This window comes from Lactuca virosa, chromosome 7, assembly GCF_052849685.1.
Source record: "Lactuca virosa cultivar CGN04683 chromosome 7, Lactuca_virosa_CGN04683_v6, whole genome shotgun sequence".
Classification (NCBI taxonomy): domain Eukaryota; kingdom Viridiplantae; phylum Streptophyta; class Magnoliopsida; order Asterales; family Asteraceae; genus Lactuca; species Lactuca virosa.
Genome location: NC_136432.1, coordinates 71,385,060 through 71,405,547, shown reverse-complemented (window position 1 = coordinate 71,405,547; position 20,488 = coordinate 71,385,060). Strand labels below are relative to the sequence as shown.

The following is a 20,488-nucleotide window of genomic DNA, read 5'->3' as shown; positions in this document are numbered from 1 at the left end:
TTTATTTTATTTCTGTACTTTATAAATAATTATAAGAAAAATAAGTAAATAAATAATAATAAAAAAGACAGAATATTCTTTTCATGTTTCATAAAAAATGAAACGTACAAATTTAAATTAGTGAGAGATGACATGTGCAACTTTTAATTAACTGATGGAAAAATCTAAGTTAATTTTTAGAAATATAAAATAAACATATTTTTTAAGAGATGCACCAAGAAGAAATATGGACGAATTATGTAATTTACCAAACTATATGGAGACAATTTGTATCGAAAATAAGGGCCAAATTCCTAACCTCTAACCTGAAATGGGCTTCAAAAGCCCAAGCTCAGAATCAACGAACTTGGATTTGGCGGGAATGCAATCTTGCCCTACAAGCTCCTTACGACTCATCTCCCTCGATTTAAACACCTAAAACCCTCACTGTCTTCCTTTCACCTTCATCTCAACATCACCAGACGCTTTTCTCCAATCAAGTAAGTCTAGGATCTCTCTATCTTTAGTTCCACACCCTAATTTTTATCATCCATACATTGTAGCACATTATCAACCAATCGATTTTGATTTTACTAGGAAAAAATTCATAGAAATGACGGTTTTAAGGTCAAGGAAAGTTGTTTCTGTAGCTCAGAACGAACATTCGCATAAACCCGTTAAAAATGAGGCTCAAATCGAACCATCAACACCTGCAAAAGAAGTTGAGTCGACGAATAAGTCGTCATATGAAGCAACCCCGAGTCCGCGTATGTTGGGTCAAAGTTCCGACAAGCTAGGGTCAGGGTCTGTTTCGAGCCAAGAGTTGAGAAGGAGTGCACGACTTTCCTCGAAGTCAAGTTCGTGTAACTTTGTCGAGATTGTCGTTTCTAGAAGGAAGAGAAAGACTTTAAATCATGGAAATGGTGAATCTGGTGGCTATGAGAGTGATGTAAGTAATGTTAGGGTTCCAAGTGAATTGGATACTTCCACTGGATGTGAAGCAAATGGTATGTTGGTGTCTGATTTGGGTACCGAAGAATATGATAAAGATAAAGAAGAGATGCCGAGTGTAAAGAAGTTGAAGAATGGAAAGCTTCCGAGTCAAGATTTTAATTTCTTGGGTTCTGAATCAGTTCAAGAAAGTGATGTAGGAAATAAAAGCTTAAACTTCAGATCAAGTAAGAAGCTTTTAAAACCAGGGAAAGAACTGTCTTCTTGCAAGGATGAAAAGGGAACAGAAGAGGTAAAAAGTGAGACAGTCGTTAATGGAGTCAGTCAAGTGAGTCTTACTATTGAAGATAAACAGAAAGGGGTGTTAGTGGATTGTGGTGAGTTGGGTTTAGAGAAAAAGATAAAGACAAATGAAGCTGAAGAAATGGAGAATGATGATGTAAGTGATACCATGAAAATGAGTAGTAACATACACGAGATTGAAGAAAAAGGGAAGGGGAAAGTAGGTGAAGCTGATTCATCATCAAATCTCAGTAATAGTAAGGATGATTCACATGTAAGCCCCCAACAAGAAACTACTGAAAGAGCTGAAACTAGCACTAGAAATAAGGAAAGGTTTAAAAATATAGCAAGAGAGAATGCATCAAGATTTGCATATTTCTCAATTCAAGAAGAAAAACAAGAAGATGAAGATGAAGATGAACAACTTGAACTACAAACAGAAGAAAATGGGGTGGTGGAAGATTGGCCTGGTCCTTTCTCAACTGCCATGAAAATAATCAAAGATCGAGCAGAAAACACAGGTCAACAAAACAGTTTGACTTCAGAGATCCTTCCTTCTGTTCCATTGACATGGGTTCCAAAAACAAAACCACAACATGAACATGTGAAGAAGAGAGTAGCCCCATCACTTCAAGAATTATGCATGCCAATCATTGCTGAAAATGTAGATGCAATAACTTCCCTTGAAAGTGTCCCTGATGTAATTAGACACAAACTTACACAAAAACTTTGTGACACTCGCAAAATGAACCCTCATTTTCTTGACCTATTAGCAAGTGGGTCCCCTTCAGAGATACGTGTACATGAATGTTCATGGTTAAGCGAAGAACAGTTGACTAAAACCATTAACAAGACTGATATTAGTAAACTCAATGTAAGATTCTTTCATTCTTTTTTAAAACCATATTTCCATCATTCATTCTTACTAAAAGTTATGAATTGTTTAAATTTAGGTACTACAACTGGATCAATGTGGGAGATGTTTACCAGACTATGTTATATTTACAACCTTGGCTCACTTGAAGATGTCTGAATTGACTAATATATCCTTGAGAGGTGCATGTAGGCTTTCAGATGCTGGACTTAATGTTCTTCTTACTTCAGCACCTTCTTTGAGATCTATAAATCTTGGATGCTGTTCTTTGCTCACTTCTGAAGGAATCATAAACTTAGCTGATAAATTAGGATCAATTCTTAAAGAGTTGTACATTGATGACTGTTTTGGTCTTGATCCTATTGAAATACTCCCTGCTTTATTAAAGTTAGAAAATCTGGAAGTTTTGTCAATTTCCCGCTTTGAAACTGTTAATGATTCTTTCATCAAACAGTTGGTGGGCGTTCGTGGCCACAACATAAAAGAGCTTATTTTGGCAGATTGCACGTGAGTTTTTTTCTTCTTCTTCTTTTTTTTTTTTTTTTTACCAATTGTTTATGTTTTAACTCATATTGATTTTTCAATTTCTATTTTTGAATTTGGTCAGGAAATTGACAGATAAGTCGTTGAAAGCAATTGCAGAAAGTTGTCCAGGGCTATGTTCAATTGATTTGACAAATCTGTGTAGATTGACTGATACTGCAATTGGACATCTTGCAAATGGTTGTAGAGGAATTCAAACAATGAAATTTGGTCGCAATGTTTTCAGGTTTTTAATTTTTTATCCATGTTTCTTATATTTTATGTTCATAAATCATAAATGAATTTTGTATAAGTTTTTGACATTTTGTAAGCAGTGACGAGGCTGTAGCTGCATATATTGAAGCATGTGGACAATCTTTGAAGGAACTATCACTCAATCATGTTGATAAGGTATCATTTTGGTCTCAATGAAATAAAAAAAATGGTGTTTTTTTAATTTTTTTAATGCTTATTGTGACTAATGTTATAAAAATTTTCAGGTTGCTAATCACACTGCTTTATCACTTGCAAAACATGCAAGAAATCTACAAAGTTTGGATTTATCTTGGTGTAGGAATATGACAAATGAAGCTGTTGGATTGATTGTAGATAGTTGTTTATCATTACGAACAATCAAATTATTTGGGTGCACTCAAGTATGTAACTTTTTTTATATTTTTTATTTTGTAAATATATGAAATAAAGCTAATGTGAGGTTCTTTTTGCAGATTACGAATGTGTTTTTGGATGGACACTCGAATGAGGAGGTGAAAGTGATTGGTTTAAAAGAGAGTGAAATAATAAAAAACGTTGAGATGACTGATCTTCTACCATTGAGATATTCATCAGCAACTTAAAACATTTGATGCAACAAAGTTGTCGCCCAACATGGTTTTTGTTATACATTTGTGAAAGTGATATGTTGTTGTCTTTTGGTATGAATGACTTCTTGTTGTTTCATTTGTAACTTGAAAAGGTGATCATATTTTGTGATAATATATTGGTTGATGTTTTGGTTTATGTATTTGATGTGAATGTGGTTATATCAAGGCTTAGTATTTGACTAGTAAGTATCGTAAGTATGTCAAAGTGTTGAATTGATAAATGATTTTCGTAGATGTTTCAATCCGATTGAATAATAAAAGTAAATGATCATTTTGGTCAAAGTTAATGATTGTATAAAGAAAAAAGAAAGATTTAACTAATTTACTTGCATTTTTAAAAAGAAAATAAACAAAAATTAGAAAATTCCAAAACTAAACGTTAATTTCTTATGGCAAAGCAATCCAACATCTTACGGGTCTTAGACACGTCAATGCAATGTCAATAGTATCTCAAATTGCTGATATCAGCTTTTGCAATTATCTCTATATCAATGTAATATCAACGATGTTTCAAAAATTAGTAATTATCTCCACTGATACATCAATAAATATTTTGTATTTTTAACAGTAACTATTAAAAATTAGTAATTATCCAATAATAAATTAACATAAACATATATTTATAAAACTAATGATCACTATCTTGTATACTGATTTGTAGAAACGCAGTTGCTTTCTTTCTATTAATTTACCATCAAATAACTATTATAATACATAAAAAAAAACCCTACACATGTTAATATAAATTTATTCTTTGTCAGTAACAAATATCAATACTTTCAAGTTTATAATAGTTACGTATTAATAGGCTGCAAGTAGTCCAATTGTTTAAGACATTTTTTTTTCAAGTTTACAATATGAATGATGCTGAAAAAGACAATGAGTGAAATCAAATAAGGTTTTCTAATGTTATCAGTTTATACTTGTAGATTGTTTGTTTTTGGCATTCAGACACTTATTTATTAATGGTTAAAAACGTATTTCGTAAGTACACGTTGAAAATGGGGTTTTACCCATTTTGTTCTTATTTTTTGTTTAAAAATGAGTTTTTGGCTATTTTCACATACGATGGTGTTACAATTTTACAAAGATGTAATTTTTCTCTGGATTGGAACAAAAATCCTACAACTTTGAATGCAATGTCACCTTACTGTTAAATAACATTCATTATTGGATGAATGTCGTTTGTATGCAATTTTTTTTTTCATAACATAGTTTTGTGGCCTTTCTACGGTAATAGAGGGCACATCAAAAGGAAGTTGGTATGGCCTTTCATCATAAGATGAGTTATATTTTCTTAGGGATCATGTATGACTCGGCTTACATAGTTTGTTTTCAAACTAAATACTGTTGGTGATTTGTTATCATAAATATTATTTAAGTGTAATAGGATTACTTTGTTCACCAAAAAAGATATTGATAAATATTAAACAAGTAAGGAAGGTGTGGAGTACACACTTGTTTAAGTTTGATCAAATTTCAAAGTACACTGTCATTTAGGGGCAGAAAACTTTTGAGAGATAATGCATATTAATGTTTTTTTATCAGGTGAAACGTTTTGAACCTATTTGAAAAAATAAATTACAAAATTAATAAATAACTATAGATATATATTATAAATAGATAAATTATAAATGTTTATTCATTTGTTTTTTGGATTATTCGGTTCTGATTTTATAAACCAAAACCAATCCGAAATCCAAAATAATAATTCGGTTTTGTTGAAAACCCATCCAAAAATCCAAATATCCGAACCAAATAGTTCAATCCAAATTATCCAATTGGATAATTCGGTTTTATCCGAATAGTGAACAACCCTACTGATTTGGATATACTAAATGTCTTTTAGCTCAACGATATCTGGTGTTGTCCTCCCTTTTTGAGATCGAGAGTTCAAGTTCCGCAATGGAGTGTAGGTGGATTAATTTAAGAGTAGTTTAGTATATTTGTTGTTTCAAAAAAATAATGTTGTGCTTTTATTGATTTTGCTATTTTATATGCTTGATTTATAAAATCAAAAAGCATACTTATAAATAAAAATGCATTTTCTTTATAAATAAAAAAACATACTTAGATATACTAAATAATAATTCATTACATAATCAAATGAGTTATTGGAGTCGTCATAAAAAATTATTAGAATTCCGGAAGCTGTGATGGATATTCTGACTTTTCGTCATTAATAAGATCTTGCTAATTTTAATGTTATCTTCAAAACAACTTAAACACTTTTTATCGGTATTACAAAACCACTTTTCCGCAACTTATAATTCATTTTTCATATCTTTGACTCACTTCAACTTTACTTTGACGTTTTCACAAAGAACCTTTTGTCAAGTCAAGGTCAATGTACGGACTGTTTCAAAATTTTATTTTGTTCTTCTCCGGAGCTATTTATTTATAACTTTGAACATATAATCAAACATCTTAAGTGATTTTTTTCATAGAATGGGTTTAGTTGAGAATTTTCTTTTTCAGAAAGATAATCACAACCTTCGTACACGTAAAACTTGTTGGGTTAACTTATAAGAATATTTTTAATAAGGGAAAATGACTTATCAAAGTAATTAACTTTTCGGTATGTTCACATCTGAGTAACTATCTTTTTTTTGTATACATCTAGATAACAATCTTGTTGGAAGTGTTCACATATGACCATTATGACCTGCTGTAGCAGGTTACATCCTAGATATGAACACTTTCAACAAGTTCATTACCTAGATGTGTACAAAAAAAGTAGTTACCCAAATATGAACAAAACGAAAAATAAGAGTAAATTACACGAATGGTCCCTGTGGTTTGGGGGAATTTGTGTTTTTGGTCCCTAACTTATTTTTTTTAACTCGAATGGTCACTACTGTTTATTTTTGTTGTGCGTTTGGTCTCTGTCTTACCTAAAAAGACTATTGTGCCCTTATTAATTTATTTTTTAATTATTTTTTTTATTTATGTGGAGTCTATTAATTTTTTTAAATATATAAAAAATAAATACATAAATAAGAAAATTAATTAAAAAATAAATTAATAAGGGCACAATAGTCTTTTTAGGTAAGACAGAGACCAAACGCACAACAAAAATAAACAGTAGGGACCATCCGAGTTAAAAAAATAAGTTAGGGACCAAAAACACAAATTCCCCCAAACCACAGGGACCATTCGTGTAATTTACTCTTACTTTTCGTTTTGTTCATATTTGGGTAACTATTTTTTTGTACACATCTAGATAACGAACTTGTCAAAAGTGTTCACATCTAGGATGTAACCTGCTACAGCAGGTTATAATGGTCATATGTGAACACTTCCAACAAGTTTGTTACCTAGATGTGTACAAAAAAAAAGATAGTTACCCAGATGTGAACATACCAAAAAATTAATTACCTTGATAAGTCATTTTCCCTTTTAATAAAATAGATATAAGAAAGTTATTGAGTCTGTATGGTTTGTGCTATTGTTTTTTGCCTTTTTATTAACCATATAAGGTGTAACCTTAGACATCTAATACTAATGTTAGGTAGAGTTAGATGAGATTTATAAAAACTAGAATTAAATGGAAGAGTTTATAATTTTTCTTTGGTTTTTATAAAAAATTACTAAATTAATATATATATATATATATATATATATATATATATATATATATATATAATAGTTATCTATGGAGAATTTTAATATTAATGTTATATCTAAATATATAAAAAAACCCAAGTTTGATGAGTTTTTGTAACATTTTGACTTTTGTTATGTATTTAAAAAAAAATATGAATAGTTATTTAACACACCTATTTTGCAGACTCACTGATAATTGATCAACCATTTCTAATGGACACCTAATTGAATATGTTATTTTTAAAAAAATGCTTAATTTTTGCTTACAATTAGTAGGATTTCCATGTGTTGCGGTGGATTTGTTAATCCTATATTTTCTGACACCATTTATGTAATGTTGTCTAATATCATGACCATTACCATAATTTTATCTTACATATGGATCATTCTAGAATCTCTGAGTGTTCAGGCATTCAATCACTATTACATTGAGATTTGATGGATAAATTTTCAATTAGGCCAATAAAATCCATTGTAAATGCATATATATATATATATATATATATATATATATATATATATATATATATATATATATATTGCAATTAAACTATTGAAATTGGTAAACATTTGTAGAATAACCATTGTATCCGGTTAATGCCGGTTTTAAGTGTTAAATTACAAATAAAAAAAATCATAGATGACTTTTCGTTATTAAGGTTAAAATTTAGTTATATATACTAATTTTTTTTTTAAAAACTTATATTTATTTATTAAAAAACATAAAATAAAGATACCATCTAAATCCATTTCACTGATTTTTTTTATTAAAAAACACAATAATGATAATTTATACATCATTTTTGGGATCTTTTTTTTGGATAATTTTTTTTAATAAATATCATTACTACAATCATAAATATACCATCTAAATGTAATTCGTAAATAAAGCTCCATGATATATATATATATATATATATATATGGCGTAGAAACACTCCCTACAACAAATCAACAAAAATCATATTAATTGTATTTAGCATGTGTTTTTATAACTATTGTAGCTCTTATATTAGGATTATTGCCATAAAAGCGCTCTTATTTATGTGAAACGTGTGGTTATGTTATAAGTCTAAATATGTGTTTATTAATGTCTCGCATTTAAGTAAGTTTTGTCATTTTGAGCTTTTTATCAGGTTGTGATGATGATGGTGGGTCGGAGATGAAGAATGCAGAAGGTGGGTTGGAGATGGTGCTGGTGGGGGTTATCGATGTCTTTCGATTGTGAAAGGATCTTCGGTAAGTGGTAGTTTTATGGTAAACATTTTATACCCAAGACCTAAAAATTTACAATGAAATAACATTCGGCCTAGAAATGCACTTCTTGCGACAAATCAACAAGATTCTTTTAAGTTATATAGGATATAGATGATATATTTATAATTGTAGTAATAATATTTATTAAAAAGAATCACAAAAATTCCAAAAATGATATAAATTATCGTGTTTTTTGAAAAGAAAAAACTTAAACGAGAACATATTACAATGAAAAGTTTGAAATAGAAACACCAGTCAAACCAATTGTAAATTACAAAACAACCTGATTTTGCGTAATCTGCTAGCGGGTAGCTCTTTAATTCTAGGTGTCAAAAGCTTAAAGCTAGTCTTCTTGTGCGAGCAAAAGGGCTATGATCTGGTTTTGGGTATTTTTAAACTAGAAGGTGATACATTCATGCTCTCTCATTCTTTACGTTCACTCTTGGAAAAATTTCAACCTCTTTTCTCCACCCACTTTCGTTTCAACGAACTTCTTGATTCTTGTTCGTCCCTTTCACAATTGAAACAAGTTCACGCTCTCATCCTCACTAATGGATCCCATAAAAGTCTCCCCGTATCCACCAAACTCATCAACAAGGCGGTTTCTTTATCGCCAACAATGGACTATGCCCGCCAGATGTTCGACGCAATGCCCCACCGAGACGTCTTCCTCTGGAACACTTTGATTCGGAGTTACTCCCATCTGGGGCCTTGTAAAGAAGCTATTTTTACATACAGAAACATGCATCGGAGTGGATTATCACCCGATACCTACACTTTCACTTCCGTGGTGAGATCTTGTGCCATGCTATCTGCTTTACAGGAAGGTAAACAAGTGCATTGTAACGTGATTAAAAACGGGTTCGATGTAGATGTGTACATTCAGAGCTCCTTGGTGACAATGTACGCCCAAAATGGGGAACCTTTAGATTCAGAACAAGCTTTTGACGACATAGTTGTAAGAAATGTCGTGACTTGGACTTCAATGGTTGCAGCTAACGTGCAAAATGGATATTTAATCAAGGGATTGAAGACTTTCATTGAAATGGTCACTTCTGGAACTAAACCAAACGCTATAACTCTTGTGAGTGTTCTTCCTGCTTGTGCAAGTTTACAGTTTTTGAACATGGGAATGTTGGTTCATGGGTTGGGAGTCAAACTCGGGGTTGACTTGTATATTTCTCTTACTAATTCTCTGATTGCATTATATGGTAAATGTGGTAATGTTAAGATAGCTAGAGCTTTATTTGATCAAATGGAAGCTCGAACACTGGTTTCATGGAATGCAATGATTGCTTCTTATGAACATAATAATTCCAATGAAGCAGCCATACAACTCTTCAATACAATGCAAGAAAAGAACATAAATTTTGACAATATCACAATGGTGAGTGTTATTTCAGCATGTGCGGGTCTTGGATCACTGGATATGGGTAAACGGGTACATGAGTTAGTGAAAAGAAACAGTTTGGATTCCAATGTTGCAATTACAAATGCTCTCATAGACATGTACTCAAAATGTGGGAGTTTGGATTTAGCTTCAAATGTGTTTTACAGTTTACCTCATAGAACTGTAGTCTCATGGACTTCAATTATTTCGGCTTATGCATCTCATGGATATGGAAAAGAAGCAATGTTTTTGTTCTCAAAGATGAAAGAGGAAGGAATTAGACCTAATAGTGTTACATTCATGGCTATCTTAACAGCTTGCAGACATTCAGGACTTATAGAAGAAGGAAAAAAGCATTTCAAAAGCATGTCAGAGGATTATTTTATCATTCCTGGAATAGATCATTGTGTTTCCATGGTTGATCTTCTTGGGAAAAATGGAGAACTTGTAGAAGCTTATGAATTCATTCAGAATATGCCAATTGAGCCAGATGTAGATGTTTGGGTAGCTTTACTTAGTGCGTGTAGAATCCATGGGAATCTAGAACTCGCTAATAGAATTTACCAAATTACCCCTCGAAATGTTGGTTGTGATGTCATTATGATTGATATGTACGCTGGAGCTGATATATGGGGACATGTTACAAGATTGAGAACATGTTTGGATGAGAAGAAGATGAAAAGAATATGTGGGCATACTTTATTAGCTGGTTTTTGATACAATAATGGAGAATATATTTATATATATATACATTTTTTTATGCCATGTAACAAAGTAAGTATGTTTTATCTCCTGATAATTGAGGGGTGGCTAAATCAACAATCTTGAATCCTATTTTTTTATAAAGTTCTTGTGCAGCTATGTTCTTCCTGTGTACATGCACATACACTTGTTCTACACCTGAAAAGAAAAAAAAAAAAAAAAAAATCTTGGTCAACAAGTCAAACCACTTTACAAAGTTTATGACTATGAAATATGAAGTGGTTAGTAGTTACAAATCTGACCATCTGACATGGCAGTGTTAATGGCAAAATGTAACATGTTTCTTGCAATGCCTTGTCTACGTGCTGACTTGGCGACACATAAGTTGGCTATATAACCGTATTGTTTTTTTGGCTCTTTTCTTTCTGTGTTGAAGAAGATAGTTGCTTTCACTTTTTCCTAAGTTTCAAGATTCCTGTTAGATTATCTACAGTTGGAATTCATGTTTATGAATCAAAATGGTATTTTACCAAATTACCCCTGGAAAGGTCTCTCCATGTAAGAAGGGTCGGATGCTGACATCAAGGGTTCCAACTACACTTTTCAGTACAGTATGTCTCTCATTCCCATGTTCTTTCTTTACCTTTTAGGAAAAATAATTTAAATCAATAATAATAATAATAATAATAATAATAATATATGGAATAAAATAAGATTGGGTGAAACGTTAAATTATACCGTTACAATGCAGGCACTTTTTTGTCCATGTTTTGTTTCACACTGTCGTTTTAGCGCATTAAACTCCTATTTAAATGTGAATGAAATATTGTTAATACTTATAATCGAGGGCAAAAATGTAATTAAGATGTTACCTGCTCTGTAAATTTCCTTCTGTAGCTATCAGCAAATCTGTGTTATTGAAAAGATTTTAGCATAAGTTGAATTCATATCTTTTATATATATATATATATATATATATATATATATATATATATATATATATATATATATATATATATATATTTTATTATTGTTACCTGTCATCTTTCCTATCTTCCAAGTGGGTTTCTGCCCTAAGCCATGCTGCTGCCCAATATTCTTCATCGAGAACTGCCCGACGTGCAACAAACTGCCCGAATTCATGTTTCTTGTCTTGAACAAATAGTTGATCATGGTGTTGCAAGCGATCAAATTGAAGATTTGTAGTTTCTGATTTACAAATATAGTTTTCTTGAATCTTTAATGATAAATCTTGTTTTTTTATGCCCTGTGAAGATCTTCCTGAGTTCATTGTCCTGTTTAAAGAAACTTATGAGTTTGATATCTCGATAGAAAGAAAGAAAGAAAGAAAGAAACTGACATTTTGATGATTGATGGGTTGGAATGGAATTGATGATTCCAGAGTCCATAGCTGGTTGGAATTGTGAAACGGGGTTTGTGGATTCCGATTGTTGTCATTCCTTCAATCCCCAGGTGAAGAAGAACATAAAAGTCTTCAACTTTATTGTTCTTGAGTGTAATAATAATAATAATAATAATAATAATAATAATAGAGAGAAAAGATGAGACAAACCCACAAGCATAAAACCATTAAAGAATTATGGTTTGTTAGTTAGGAAGATTAAAATACAAGAAAAACATACAAAAAAGATACTAATTTGTTGCTTAACACAATCTCCTACCTGCAAGGTGGGCCCTCCTGGAGTTTAAAAAAGAAAACTTGCTGTCATAGATTTATTTATGTAGATATTTAGTGTGCTATTGACCAATTCATTTGTATATAAAAAGGCTTTTTTTACTAGAGAGAAAATGAAGTGTATATTCTGCAAGACAAGAATAAAAACAGACCCTGTAGCAGATTCTTGAAAGAGTGTTGTTTATTTTGGATAAATCTTGGATAATTACGAAATTGCCATCTGGGTTTGATGGTTATGGATGTTGAAAAACGAGAAACATTGTTATTGTGTGGTGTTGGGGGTATTTTTGACTTTTTGGTTGGTTGGTTGGAGGAAGAGGGGTGTCCAGGGAAATGGGTTGAGATTTGGTTGGCAATTGGCATTGATTGGATGTCATGTGGAAGGCTTTTTAGCCACCACTTTTAATCGAAGTATCCCATCTTTATTAGGATATTATTTTTAGGGAAATTCACAAAGATAACCTTAAGAAATGATAGAAAAAATTCCCCAACTTTTAATTGAATTACAAAAATGACCATCATACCATTTTTTTGCAATGAGTTTTATCAACTTACAAAATAAATACTTAATATTAAAACATCACAAATAAATAATGTCTTCAAAATGATTCGTTACATAACCAGTAACAACAACCATTCGATTCGATTTCAATCAATCACAAACAAAACATTTTTAGGCTTCAAAATCCACTTTCATCTTCTCCAACTCTTTCCCTTTCATCCCTACACCACCAATGACCACCGGTTCCTCCGCCACCCTTCTACTCCTGCTCCTCCTCATCGCCGCCTCCATCCCTTCATACTTTCTCACCCAACACCAATGCACACCACAGCTCAAACAGAAAACACCCACCTGCAACACAAACATCGCCACCAACACCCCACACTCCACCCTCACCAACACCATTGCTTCTCTCGGGTCTCTTGGTGATTTCAGCATCGAAAGACTGGATTTTTCCTTTGTAAATAGGGCTAAAATTGCAAGCATTTGAGCAGCCATGGAAGCTATGAGGAGGGTGACATGAGTCATGAAGCAAAAGTGAGAGAAGAAGCCTATAAAAGACGAGAGGAGAGAGATTGAAGAAACCATGACAAGTGCCCAACCCATTGAAGTTGGTGATGATTTGAGGATGAGTGTTGGTGCTAATGAAGCTGCGGAGAGGATGAAGAGAGTGAAGTTCAGGCATGCCAGAACAAGATATGGAAAAGATGAAGAAGAAGAAGAAGCCATTTTCAAACAAGATCTTGTGTTTTTCTGGTTTCAAGATTTTGAATTTTATACATGAAGAGATTTAGCCGTTGTGGATAAAAGGGTCCCTTTCTCGTGTTGAACGTTCAGATTTCATGATTATATTTCTTCCTTTATGTCTGTAATACACACAGTATTTGGCGAAATGCTAAATTCAAAATTTGAAATCCTGAAAAGAGAAAAAGAGTGAATAATTGTTCATGTTACAATCTTGGGATAACTACAAAAAAATAAATTATTTATACTAAAACGATTTGATTTGTTTAACAAAATGACAATCTTTTAAACAAAACAATCATAGATTTTGGCATAATGTCAATTGCGAATTACAAAATATTTTACCATTTGGCTTTGAATAATCTGTCCGCATACAAGTATATTACTACTTTACCATTTTGTTTTAAAATGATGCTAACAAATGAATATTTATTTCAAAACTATTATAATAAAAGCATAACTGTATCTACAATTACAAAGCTTTTCAATGAGAATTTTTCTTGTAGCCTCAACAACCCAAAAATCTTTAACATACGTCCAGTATAATAAAGCTTTTTCCATTAAGCTTATTTGTTGGTGTATTTAATAAACTAAAAGGAATAAACTATATTAAATATAAAGAGAAAAATCACACCAAGCATAGAACTGCACAATCCAGGTTGTCAAAATCGAGATCTTATGTAGGATCGTTTTTTGATTTGCAATGTCATGATCGTAAAATCGAATCGGAATCATAAAATCTTACTAAAAGCAGTTAAAAAAAATCATCAATCAGCTAACAACAAATAGTTAAAAACATGAAAAATACATCATATTTGACTCACTTAGTCAGTTAACCAAAGAGAAAGTATTAGATTTAAAATAAATAACAACGATTATGATCTTACGATTCTACCTCCGATCTCACCAAAAAACGATTTAAGTATGATCGGGATCAAAATACCTAGCCAATATGATCCCAATTTTAACAACCTTAAACTGCACAAGCTTATTGAAAATTTATACGGATGAAAAAGCTTCCACAATAGGAGATTGGCTTTTTGACCGAAAAAGATTTTAAAATGCTCCTACTATGGTTGTGTTTGACACGGAGCGTTTGGAAGCTTCTAACTTTTGATAAAACGCTTTAGTTTAAACAAAATACTCCAAATCTAACATTACTGAGTTTTTTAAATAAATTTTCAGAATTGCACTTAAAAATCCTTTTATGTAATTTTACATATTCAAAAGTTTCTCGCTCTTTTTACCAAACACTCATATAAAAAAAATAAAAGATACAGCTTCCAGCTACTTTTGCCAAACACACACCGTAGACGGTAGTTGTTTGTTTGATATTAATGTAATTACGAAGAGTCTCAATATATAAAGTGGCCAACCTTTCACTGAACTCACTAAGTCATATTGTTTGTATTACGTAAGAAAAAAACAACCTTATATATATATATATATATATATATATATATATATATATATATATATATATATATATATATATAAAGTTTTGCATCTATTAAGTTCATTACGTTAAGAAGAAACATCACCTAAATGGTTATAAACTTTTAGATGTTGCTTTTTCTCCATTAAATTATGTATGGATAAAGTGGCTGAAAAGATGTTTATGTATGTCAGGATAAAATGTTATATACATAAAGTTTTTTTATATATACAGAATAAAGCATGTAAATGTGACTAAAGGATCAATTTAACCTTGCATTCAATAAACCAAATTTCACAATATACTAACATGAGAGGAGATAGAAGAAAGAGAAAGGACAACTACGTAAAAGAATACCATCTTACTAAATTAAGCCGAGTTTTTGGCTTAACCTGTTAAGTAAGTCATTCAGTCCAGATTAAGTCAAAAAAAAACAATAAGGTATAGCTGTTCAGATTAAATACTCAACTCATTAAACCCGTTAAGTCAAAAAGAAACAATCCCTTAGTGACCTAAAATTCACAGATCTCACAGTTTACCTGAATTTGACTTTTAACCCTTTTCTTTTCAAATATCAAAACCTATACAAACACTATTTGGAGTTGGCTTACTATTCTTCCTTATCAGATTTTACAGTTTCATTGACATGTTTCTCCATTTCCAAATCTTGCATCTGCAAATCTTGAGAGTCAAATTCAATCATGGAACTGATTATCAAACATTTCAAAAATATATGATTTATAGTTTATACCTCATCACCTGAAGATCTATGAGTTAAAATGGTCTCAATTCTGTCAAGTGAAGCTTCTAATCTACCAGAGTTCATGTTAATCAATGGTTCACCAGTCCCCACACCCCTGTCAAAATCCCACAAATTAACTTCACATCCATAATTCAAATCTCAAGAAAAAAATATCAAGTAGAAGGAATGTATTTAAATGGATACTTGCCCTGTGAATTCTGGAAGCACATAATCTGCCCTCCATCCAAATTTCAGATCAACACCAGGGAACAACCCTAGAGATGTCTTGTTCCTGATTCGAGATATACCATCTCCACCTAAACAAGTGGTAAGCTTCCATTTCCAACCAGTTGCATGCAACTGAAAGCTGTGTCCGATTCCTACCTGTGATTTACTGATTGATTGAAGTTTTTTCAGAAGAAATTGTTTGATGAGACTTAAGAGAGATGTTTGATTAAACCTGGAGATTTAGGAATTTGGTTAGTGGAATCTTCTTGGAAACAAGGCGTATGTCATGATGTAAAGGCTCGTATATGAACTTCCATCTTCGCTCGTTTGACAATGGCTTCACTACCAGCTTTGCTTGGCATTCGTTCATCGGGGCGTTGTAGAACTGGAACAGAATCACAGTTTTCGAATGAAAACTAGCTATGATGTGAAATTTAAGGAAAACGGAAATTAACAAGTGTATGATGAAATACAAATACGATACCTCCAAATTAAGACCTAATCGAAATCCTTGTAGTTCTTCCCTGAACTTCAAAAACAACTCTGAAGGCATCAAATCTATGCTGTATAACTCATCCCATGATTTGGGTTCTTCCCCGTTTAAACCCGCATCCATCTTCAAAATCTAATTTACAATCAATCATCAAAAGTAAAAGCAACTATTCCTATTTCCCCAGTAAACTATTTGTATTTATAAAACATAAGCTAAAAGGGTAGAGTTTCATAACAAGTTCCCCAAATTAAATCAAAACAAATCACAACCCAACGACGACTGTGGAATCCCAGGAGATTCAAAGTTGAAAGGATATATACCTGCTTATGACGAACAACTGGGTAGAATAGATGATGAAAACAACGAAGTTCGTAGTGAGGATACGAATTACGAAGCTTATCAAAAGATTTTGTTCGTCAATTGCGGAAATGGGCTTCGTTAAACTTTAAAAGCCATAAGCCCAAAGGCCCAAACCTACATAGATCCATTTGAATCCAGGCCCTTTCACTATCATTTTTCAATTTTTTTTATAGAATGTTACTAACCATCTACTTGTTCTTTAGCATTAAATAACTATACTTTGAAAATTTTAATTATACTTGGTTCTTTTTTTTTTCAAAGTTAATTTGAAAAAAAAAAAAAAAAAAAAGTCCACGCTTTCCAAAATTGTTGTTCTTTTGTAGATTGAGAGAGTTTACAATTGATCGCCATGTAGATGCCAAGGTGGACAAAATATGTGTCACGTAACTACGTAAGCAATTAGAATGTTAGTGATCAATGGTGTACAAAGGACATATATTTCATTATAACCCTAAAAGATGTGTTACAATTTTTGTTTTTTTTGTTAAACTACATGCTAAATCAAAATTATACATGTATAATGTATTCTAGGAGGGGGAGCTCCTTCCTTTTGGTGCTGATGTCCTTTTTTGTAATTCCATGTTTGACATCCTCTCAACCTCCAATGCTCGTTCAAGCTATATATTTTTTTTATAATATATATAAACAAAATCATTGTCAATTTTCACACAAAAAATATATATATTAAAAATAATAAAACAAAAATAAACTACCTTAGCTGCTCTGCTACTCCATTCTCCTAGTATGCCACGTAGCCTTTCATTCTCCTCCACATACTATACATATACATACATAATACATAATACATCATTAGCATTAATATCTTTACAAAAATTAATTATATATTTAAAATCAAGAAACTCACCTGATTGTTGGTTATATGTACACGTTGGATCTCAGAGTCTCTCTCAGCAATCAAAGATCGTGCAAGTTTTAACTCAGATTGCATTTGATTCATCTACAAAAAAAAAATATTTATCTTTTTCATATATAAATTTCATATTCCATAACACAAAAGTAAAAAAAAAAAACAAAATATCAAGATTCACCTCGGATGAAAGTGTTCGTAGTTCCTGATCACGAGCTGCTAATAAATAAGCAAGATCAACCTGAAAATTACATTCAATGGGAATTTAATACAACAAGAAAAATAAATAAATGACAGATGGCAATTGGCAAATATTACCTGAGGTGTCACACCATCACTAGATCTTTCATATTTAAGTAAACATTCTTGTAACCTCAGAATCTACAAGTTATAAAAAAAATTAAAATATATATAAATGAATATAGCAACTTTTTAAATGCAAAAAACATTTTATATTTTTTTTATTTATAGTTACCTCTTCACTCAAAAAATTAAGGTTCTCTTGCTGATATTGTAGCAAAGCCATTTGCTGATCAGAGAGTCTACCACCATCATAATAGCTGTTATAAATAATAATATTTGTAATTAATTATACAACTCATTTATGTAAAAAGATAAATATGGAAAATATTTAACTCATACCTCAACCCTTCTAAGGAGCTTGATTGTTGTAGAGGAGAATACAAAGATTTTAAAACATCTGGTTGGGTATCCAATGAATTATACTGGTGAACATTTCCTGTAATTAATTTAACATTTAATCAATAATACCAAAAACAAGAGTGTCATTGTCATAATGTCATGTACTTTAAGAGAGTTGAGAGTAGAATAAATCAATAAACTAACCGATATAGATACTCATGAAAGAGCCAGCAAAGATAGCTTCAGCCACCATGATAATCCTGAAATATATTATAACAAATTTAAGTAAGAAAGTCCCAATTCCCAAATTTTAAAATTAGGGTTTCACTTTTCAGATTTTAGTAATGAATTACCTGAGTAACATGGAAATTGGAAGGATACTTATATGGGGTTCCCAAACCATCACCAGTAGCATTGCACAAGTACCATATGACATACTGGCAAATGGCAATCGAATAATATGCTTCAATTTTTGACTAAATATATAGTAACCCTACACAATGAAAATCAAAATCAATCTTATGATTATGTATGAAAAAAATGTATGTGAGCTAGTTGTTACCTGTAATCTGATTTTCTTGACTTGATAAACCATGTATTGTTGGAATATGCCTAAAAGGAAAATAGATATCATCATACTTGATGTCAATCAAACTATCAAAGATCAGCTTAAATAGAATTCAGTAAGAACCTGTGACAACTAAGAGAATAATGGTGGATGTGCAGAGCCACTGTGATAACAGCTTTTGCTTGGATCTGAAGATCCATGGAGCTGCTACAGCTAAAGCGGCATAACCTGACTAGAAGAATCAAAGAAATTAGACCTTTTACCATTGATGGTGATGTGCTTTTATTGAAGAAAGAAGATACTATACTTGCCAAAAGTAAGCAGTAAAAAATGCTACCCATGATGCCTGTGCGTTTGCGTTGTCCAGATAAAGGAGCCTCGTTGGATATATCAAGAAATCTATAGCGAATGAAGAACAAGTTAATGTCATTGTCAATCAATTAAGTTCAAACAAGCTCGTTAGGGTTGAAATTTGGGGAAAAATAAGCTTCGGATTTGATCAAATTAGCTCTAATTTTATAGATCTTGGACTCCAGTTGACTAAACAATACTGTGTTTTGGAAGAAACAATTCTATGGGTTGAAACTGGAACTGGTGAAGTTGAATTTTGATTGTAAGCTCTGGTTTTATACTCTCATAGACAGAAAAAAAAATGAAATTACAGAGTAATTCATGTGATTTCAAATTGAACACAAATGATTAGTCGAATAAGCAATCAAACTGAAAAAAAAAAGGAGAATACACAACTTACAGATTGTTGTCTTGGGGAGATGCAGAATTGGAGGCAGCATGTCGATCCGACGACATGATCGTGTAGGGTTTTCTGATCTATAGTGTTGAGAGTTAACACACCTTTCTTTCAGATTACGGGAACACCTTTGTGCGATCGACTGTGTTGAAGAATAAATTGATGGCGACAGTGAAACAAAATGGCTATTTCCTTTGATGTCAACAATCAAAGCATGAGGATAACCTAGTCTAAAAAGAGGTTGGTAGGGGCTTATTGTCCTAGCCACTGAAATTATGGAAATTTATGTTTATGTAACGAGGTTTCACAGTTTCAGCTATCACACAACATTTATCGTCCAAACTTATGATCCCTATGGAAAACCCTCTAGATAGTCAGGATTTCAAGCGTTACCACTCCACTATCTCCATCAACATTGCTTCTTCAATTCCTAGAACGTCTTGTGATATGCAAAGGCTAATGTCTTGTAGTGCATATAACATAAATATATGTTATTAAAAATAATTATGTATTTTTTATTAACTTTAAAATAATAATATTTGTATTAACAGTATTTAAAACATTGTAATTATTTTAAGACAAAACTGCAAATTTGGTCATTGTGGTTTGCCAAAACCTTTGGATGGGGTGCAAAAAGTTTTCAGCTTGCACCGAAGGTTCAAAATCAAGGTTTTCATGGGTTTCTAGTCCATTCCGTAATTGTCCGTTTGTTTGGAGCCGTTAATGCCATCACGTGCCCTCCATGTGAGGGCATTTTGGTCATTTTAGGTCCTTATTTTAAATAATATCATATTTCTCCTTTATATATGTAACACTAGTCAAAATAGGTCAATAGACAATCACATGTGATTATGCCAATCATGTAATGTGATTATGTTAACCTAGTAATGTGATAAGAGTGCTATGTAGTTCATGATAAATTCTAATACAAACTAGAAAGGTTACCCCCGCTACGCGGGGGCCAGAAACTTTCAATGTTGTTTCCGAATTGATAAATATGACAGACATAGAAAGTG

At 31.8% G+C, this 20,488-nt stretch overlaps 5 protein-coding genes and 1 pseudogene across 13 annotated transcripts; 2 read left to right on the top strand and 4 right to left on the bottom strand.

Moving 5' to 3' along the window:
- The first annotated feature begins 405 nt into the window (after nucleotides 1–405).
- LOC145125839 (F-box/LRR protein) lies at nucleotides 406–3,628 on the top strand. The gene is made up of 7 exons (XM_079061241.1): nucleotides 406–479; nucleotides 577–2,086; nucleotides 2,166–2,593; nucleotides 2,694–2,855; nucleotides 2,944–3,019; nucleotides 3,109–3,264; nucleotides 3,337–3,628. The coding sequence occupies exons 2-7, from the start codon at nucleotides 593–595 to the stop codon at nucleotides 3,463–3,465; spliced, it is 2,445 nt and encodes an 814-aa protein (XP_078917367.1). The 5' UTR covers nucleotides 406–479; nucleotides 577–592; the 3' UTR covers nucleotides 3,466–3,628.
- Nucleotides 3,629–8,609: 4,981 nt separating this feature from the next.
- Nucleotides 8,610–10,590, top strand: LOC145124252 (pentatricopeptide repeat-containing protein At1g11290, chloroplastic pseudogene; annotated as a pseudogene).
- Nucleotides 10,455–12,523, bottom strand: LOC145124253 (Acyl-CoA N-acyltransferases (NAT) superfamily protein). 2 transcript variants are annotated; one of them, XM_079059521.1, is made up of 9 exons: nucleotides 12,295–12,523; nucleotides 12,129–12,145; nucleotides 11,807–11,955; nucleotides 11,484–11,741; nucleotides 11,319–11,355; nucleotides 11,185–11,250; nucleotides 10,985–11,089; nucleotides 10,749–10,905; nucleotides 10,455–10,644 (listed from the first exon to the last, which is right to left on the bottom strand). In XM_079059521.1, the coding sequence occupies exons 1-9, from the start codon at nucleotides 12,503–12,505 to the stop codon at nucleotides 10,502–10,504; spliced, it is 1,143 nt and encodes a 380-aa protein (XP_078915647.1). In that variant the 5' UTR covers nucleotides 12,506–12,523; the 3' UTR covers nucleotides 10,455–10,501. The 2 variants fall into 2 exon arrangements, with proteins under 2 accessions (XP_078915647.1, XP_078915648.1); XM_079059522.1 differs by lacking the exon at nucleotides 12,295–12,523 and having other exon boundaries at nucleotides 11,807–11,906; nucleotides 12,129–12,282.
- A 90-nt stretch (nucleotides 12,524–12,613) lies between these two features.
- Nucleotides 12,614–13,575, bottom strand: LOC145124254 (Putative membrane lipoprotein). The gene has a single exon (XM_079059523.1). It carries the CDS (start codon nucleotides 13,371–13,373, stop codon nucleotides 12,816–12,818), a length of 558 nt encoding a protein of 185 aa, XP_078915649.1. The 5' UTR covers nucleotides 13,374–13,575; the 3' UTR covers nucleotides 12,614–12,815.
- A 1,698-nt stretch (nucleotides 13,576–15,273) lies between these two features.
- On the bottom strand, nucleotides 15,274–16,689 carry ORG4 (OBP3-responsive protein 4 (ORG4)). 5 transcript variants are annotated; one of them, XM_079058756.1, is made up of 6 exons: nucleotides 16,607–16,689; nucleotides 16,278–16,418; nucleotides 16,026–16,178; nucleotides 15,774–15,949; nucleotides 15,575–15,680; nucleotides 15,274–15,504 (listed from the first exon to the last, which is right to left on the bottom strand). In XM_079058756.1, the coding sequence occupies exons 2-6, from the start codon at nucleotides 16,407–16,409 to the stop codon at nucleotides 15,454–15,456; spliced, it is 618 nt and encodes a 205-aa protein (XP_078914882.1). In that variant the 5' UTR covers nucleotides 16,410–16,418; nucleotides 16,607–16,689; the 3' UTR covers nucleotides 15,274–15,453. The 5 variants fall into 5 exon arrangements, with proteins under 5 accessions (XP_078914882.1, XP_078914879.1, XP_078914881.1 ...); XM_079058753.1 differs by having other exon boundaries at nucleotides 15,274–15,496; XM_079058755.1 differs by having other exon boundaries at nucleotides 15,583–15,680.
- Nucleotides 16,690–17,064: 375 nt separating this feature from the next.
- Nucleotides 17,065–19,913, bottom strand: LOC145123260 (protein FIP1-like). 4 transcript variants are annotated; one of them, XM_079058482.1, is made up of 13 exons: nucleotides 19,476–19,913; nucleotides 19,032–19,123; nucleotides 18,848–18,956; nucleotides 18,719–18,768; nucleotides 18,510–18,649; nucleotides 18,361–18,416; nucleotides 18,157–18,253; nucleotides 17,990–18,074; nucleotides 17,833–17,895; nucleotides 17,696–17,755; nucleotides 17,512–17,604; nucleotides 17,360–17,422; nucleotides 17,065–17,263 (listed from the first exon to the last, which is right to left on the bottom strand). In XM_079058482.1, the coding sequence occupies exons 1-13, from the start codon at nucleotides 19,513–19,515 to the stop codon at nucleotides 17,174–17,176; spliced, it is 1,038 nt and encodes a 345-aa protein (XP_078914608.1). In that variant the 5' UTR covers nucleotides 19,516–19,913; the 3' UTR covers nucleotides 17,065–17,173. The 4 variants fall into 4 exon arrangements, with proteins under 4 accessions (XP_078914608.1, XP_078914607.1, XP_078914609.1 ...); XM_079058481.1 differs by having other exon boundaries at nucleotides 18,848–18,952; XM_079058483.1 differs by having other exon boundaries at nucleotides 19,062–19,123.
- Nucleotides 19,914–20,488: the final 575 nt, after the last annotated feature.

What these genes read in the sequence shown, in the direction of transcription:
- LOC145125839 (XM_079061241.1), top strand. Translation starts at nt 593, where the DNA reads ATGACGGTTTTAAGGTCAAGGAAAGTTGTTTCTGTAGCTCAGAACGAA. An exon ending in CTGATATTAGTAAACTCAAT is followed by an intron (nt 2,087 to 2,165) that starts GTAAGATTCTTT and finishes GTTTAAATTTAG; the next exon opens with GTACTACAACTGGATCAATG. An exon ending in CTTATTTTGGCAGATTGCAC is followed by an intron (nt 2,594 to 2,693) that starts GTGAGTTTTTTT and finishes GAATTTGGTCAG; the next exon opens with GAAATTGACAGATAAGTCGT.
- LOC145124253 (XM_079059521.1), bottom strand. Translation starts at nt 12,505, where the DNA reads ATGCCAATTGCCAACCAAATCTCAACCCATTTCCCTGGACACCCCTCT. An exon ending in AACCCATCAATCATCAAAAT is followed by an intron (nt 11,742 to 11,806) that starts GTCAGTTTCTTT and finishes TTCTTTAAACAG; the next exon opens with GACAATGAACTCAGGAAGAT. An exon ending in TAACACTGCCATGTCAGATG is followed by an intron (nt 10,645 to 10,748) that starts GTCAGATTTGTA and finishes TTTTCTTTTCAG; the next exon opens with GTGTAGAACAAGTGTATGTG.
- LOC145124254 (XM_079059523.1), bottom strand. Translation starts at nt 13,373, where the DNA reads ATGGCTTCTTCTTCTTCTTCATCTTTTCCATATCTTGTTCTGGCATGC.
- ORG4 (XM_079058753.1), bottom strand. Translation starts at nt 16,409, where the DNA reads ATGGATGCGGGTTTAAACGGGGAAGAACCCAAATCATGGGATGAGTTA. An exon ending in GATTAGGTCTTAATTTGGAG is followed by an intron (nt 16,179 to 16,277) that starts GTATCGTATTTG and finishes ATTCTGTTCCAG; the next exon opens with TTCTACAACGCCCCGATGAA. An exon ending in CCAAATTCCTAAATCTCCAG is followed by an intron (nt 15,950 to 16,025) that starts GTTTAATCAAAC and finishes AGTAAATCACAG; the next exon opens with GTAGGAATCGGACACAGCTT.
- LOC145123260 (XM_079058481.1), bottom strand. Translation starts at nt 19,531, where the DNA reads ATGTCGTCGGATCGACATGCTGCCTCCAATTCTGCATCTCCCCAAGAC. An exon ending in CCAATTTCCATGTTACTCAG is followed by an intron (nt 18,417 to 18,509) that starts GTAATTCATTAC and finishes AATATATTTCAG; the next exon opens with GATTATCATGGTGGCTGAAG. An exon ending in TACATATAACCAACAATCAG is followed by an intron (nt 17,423 to 17,511) that starts GTGAGTTTCTTG and finishes GTATATGTATAG; the next exon opens with TATGTGGAGGAGAATGAAAG.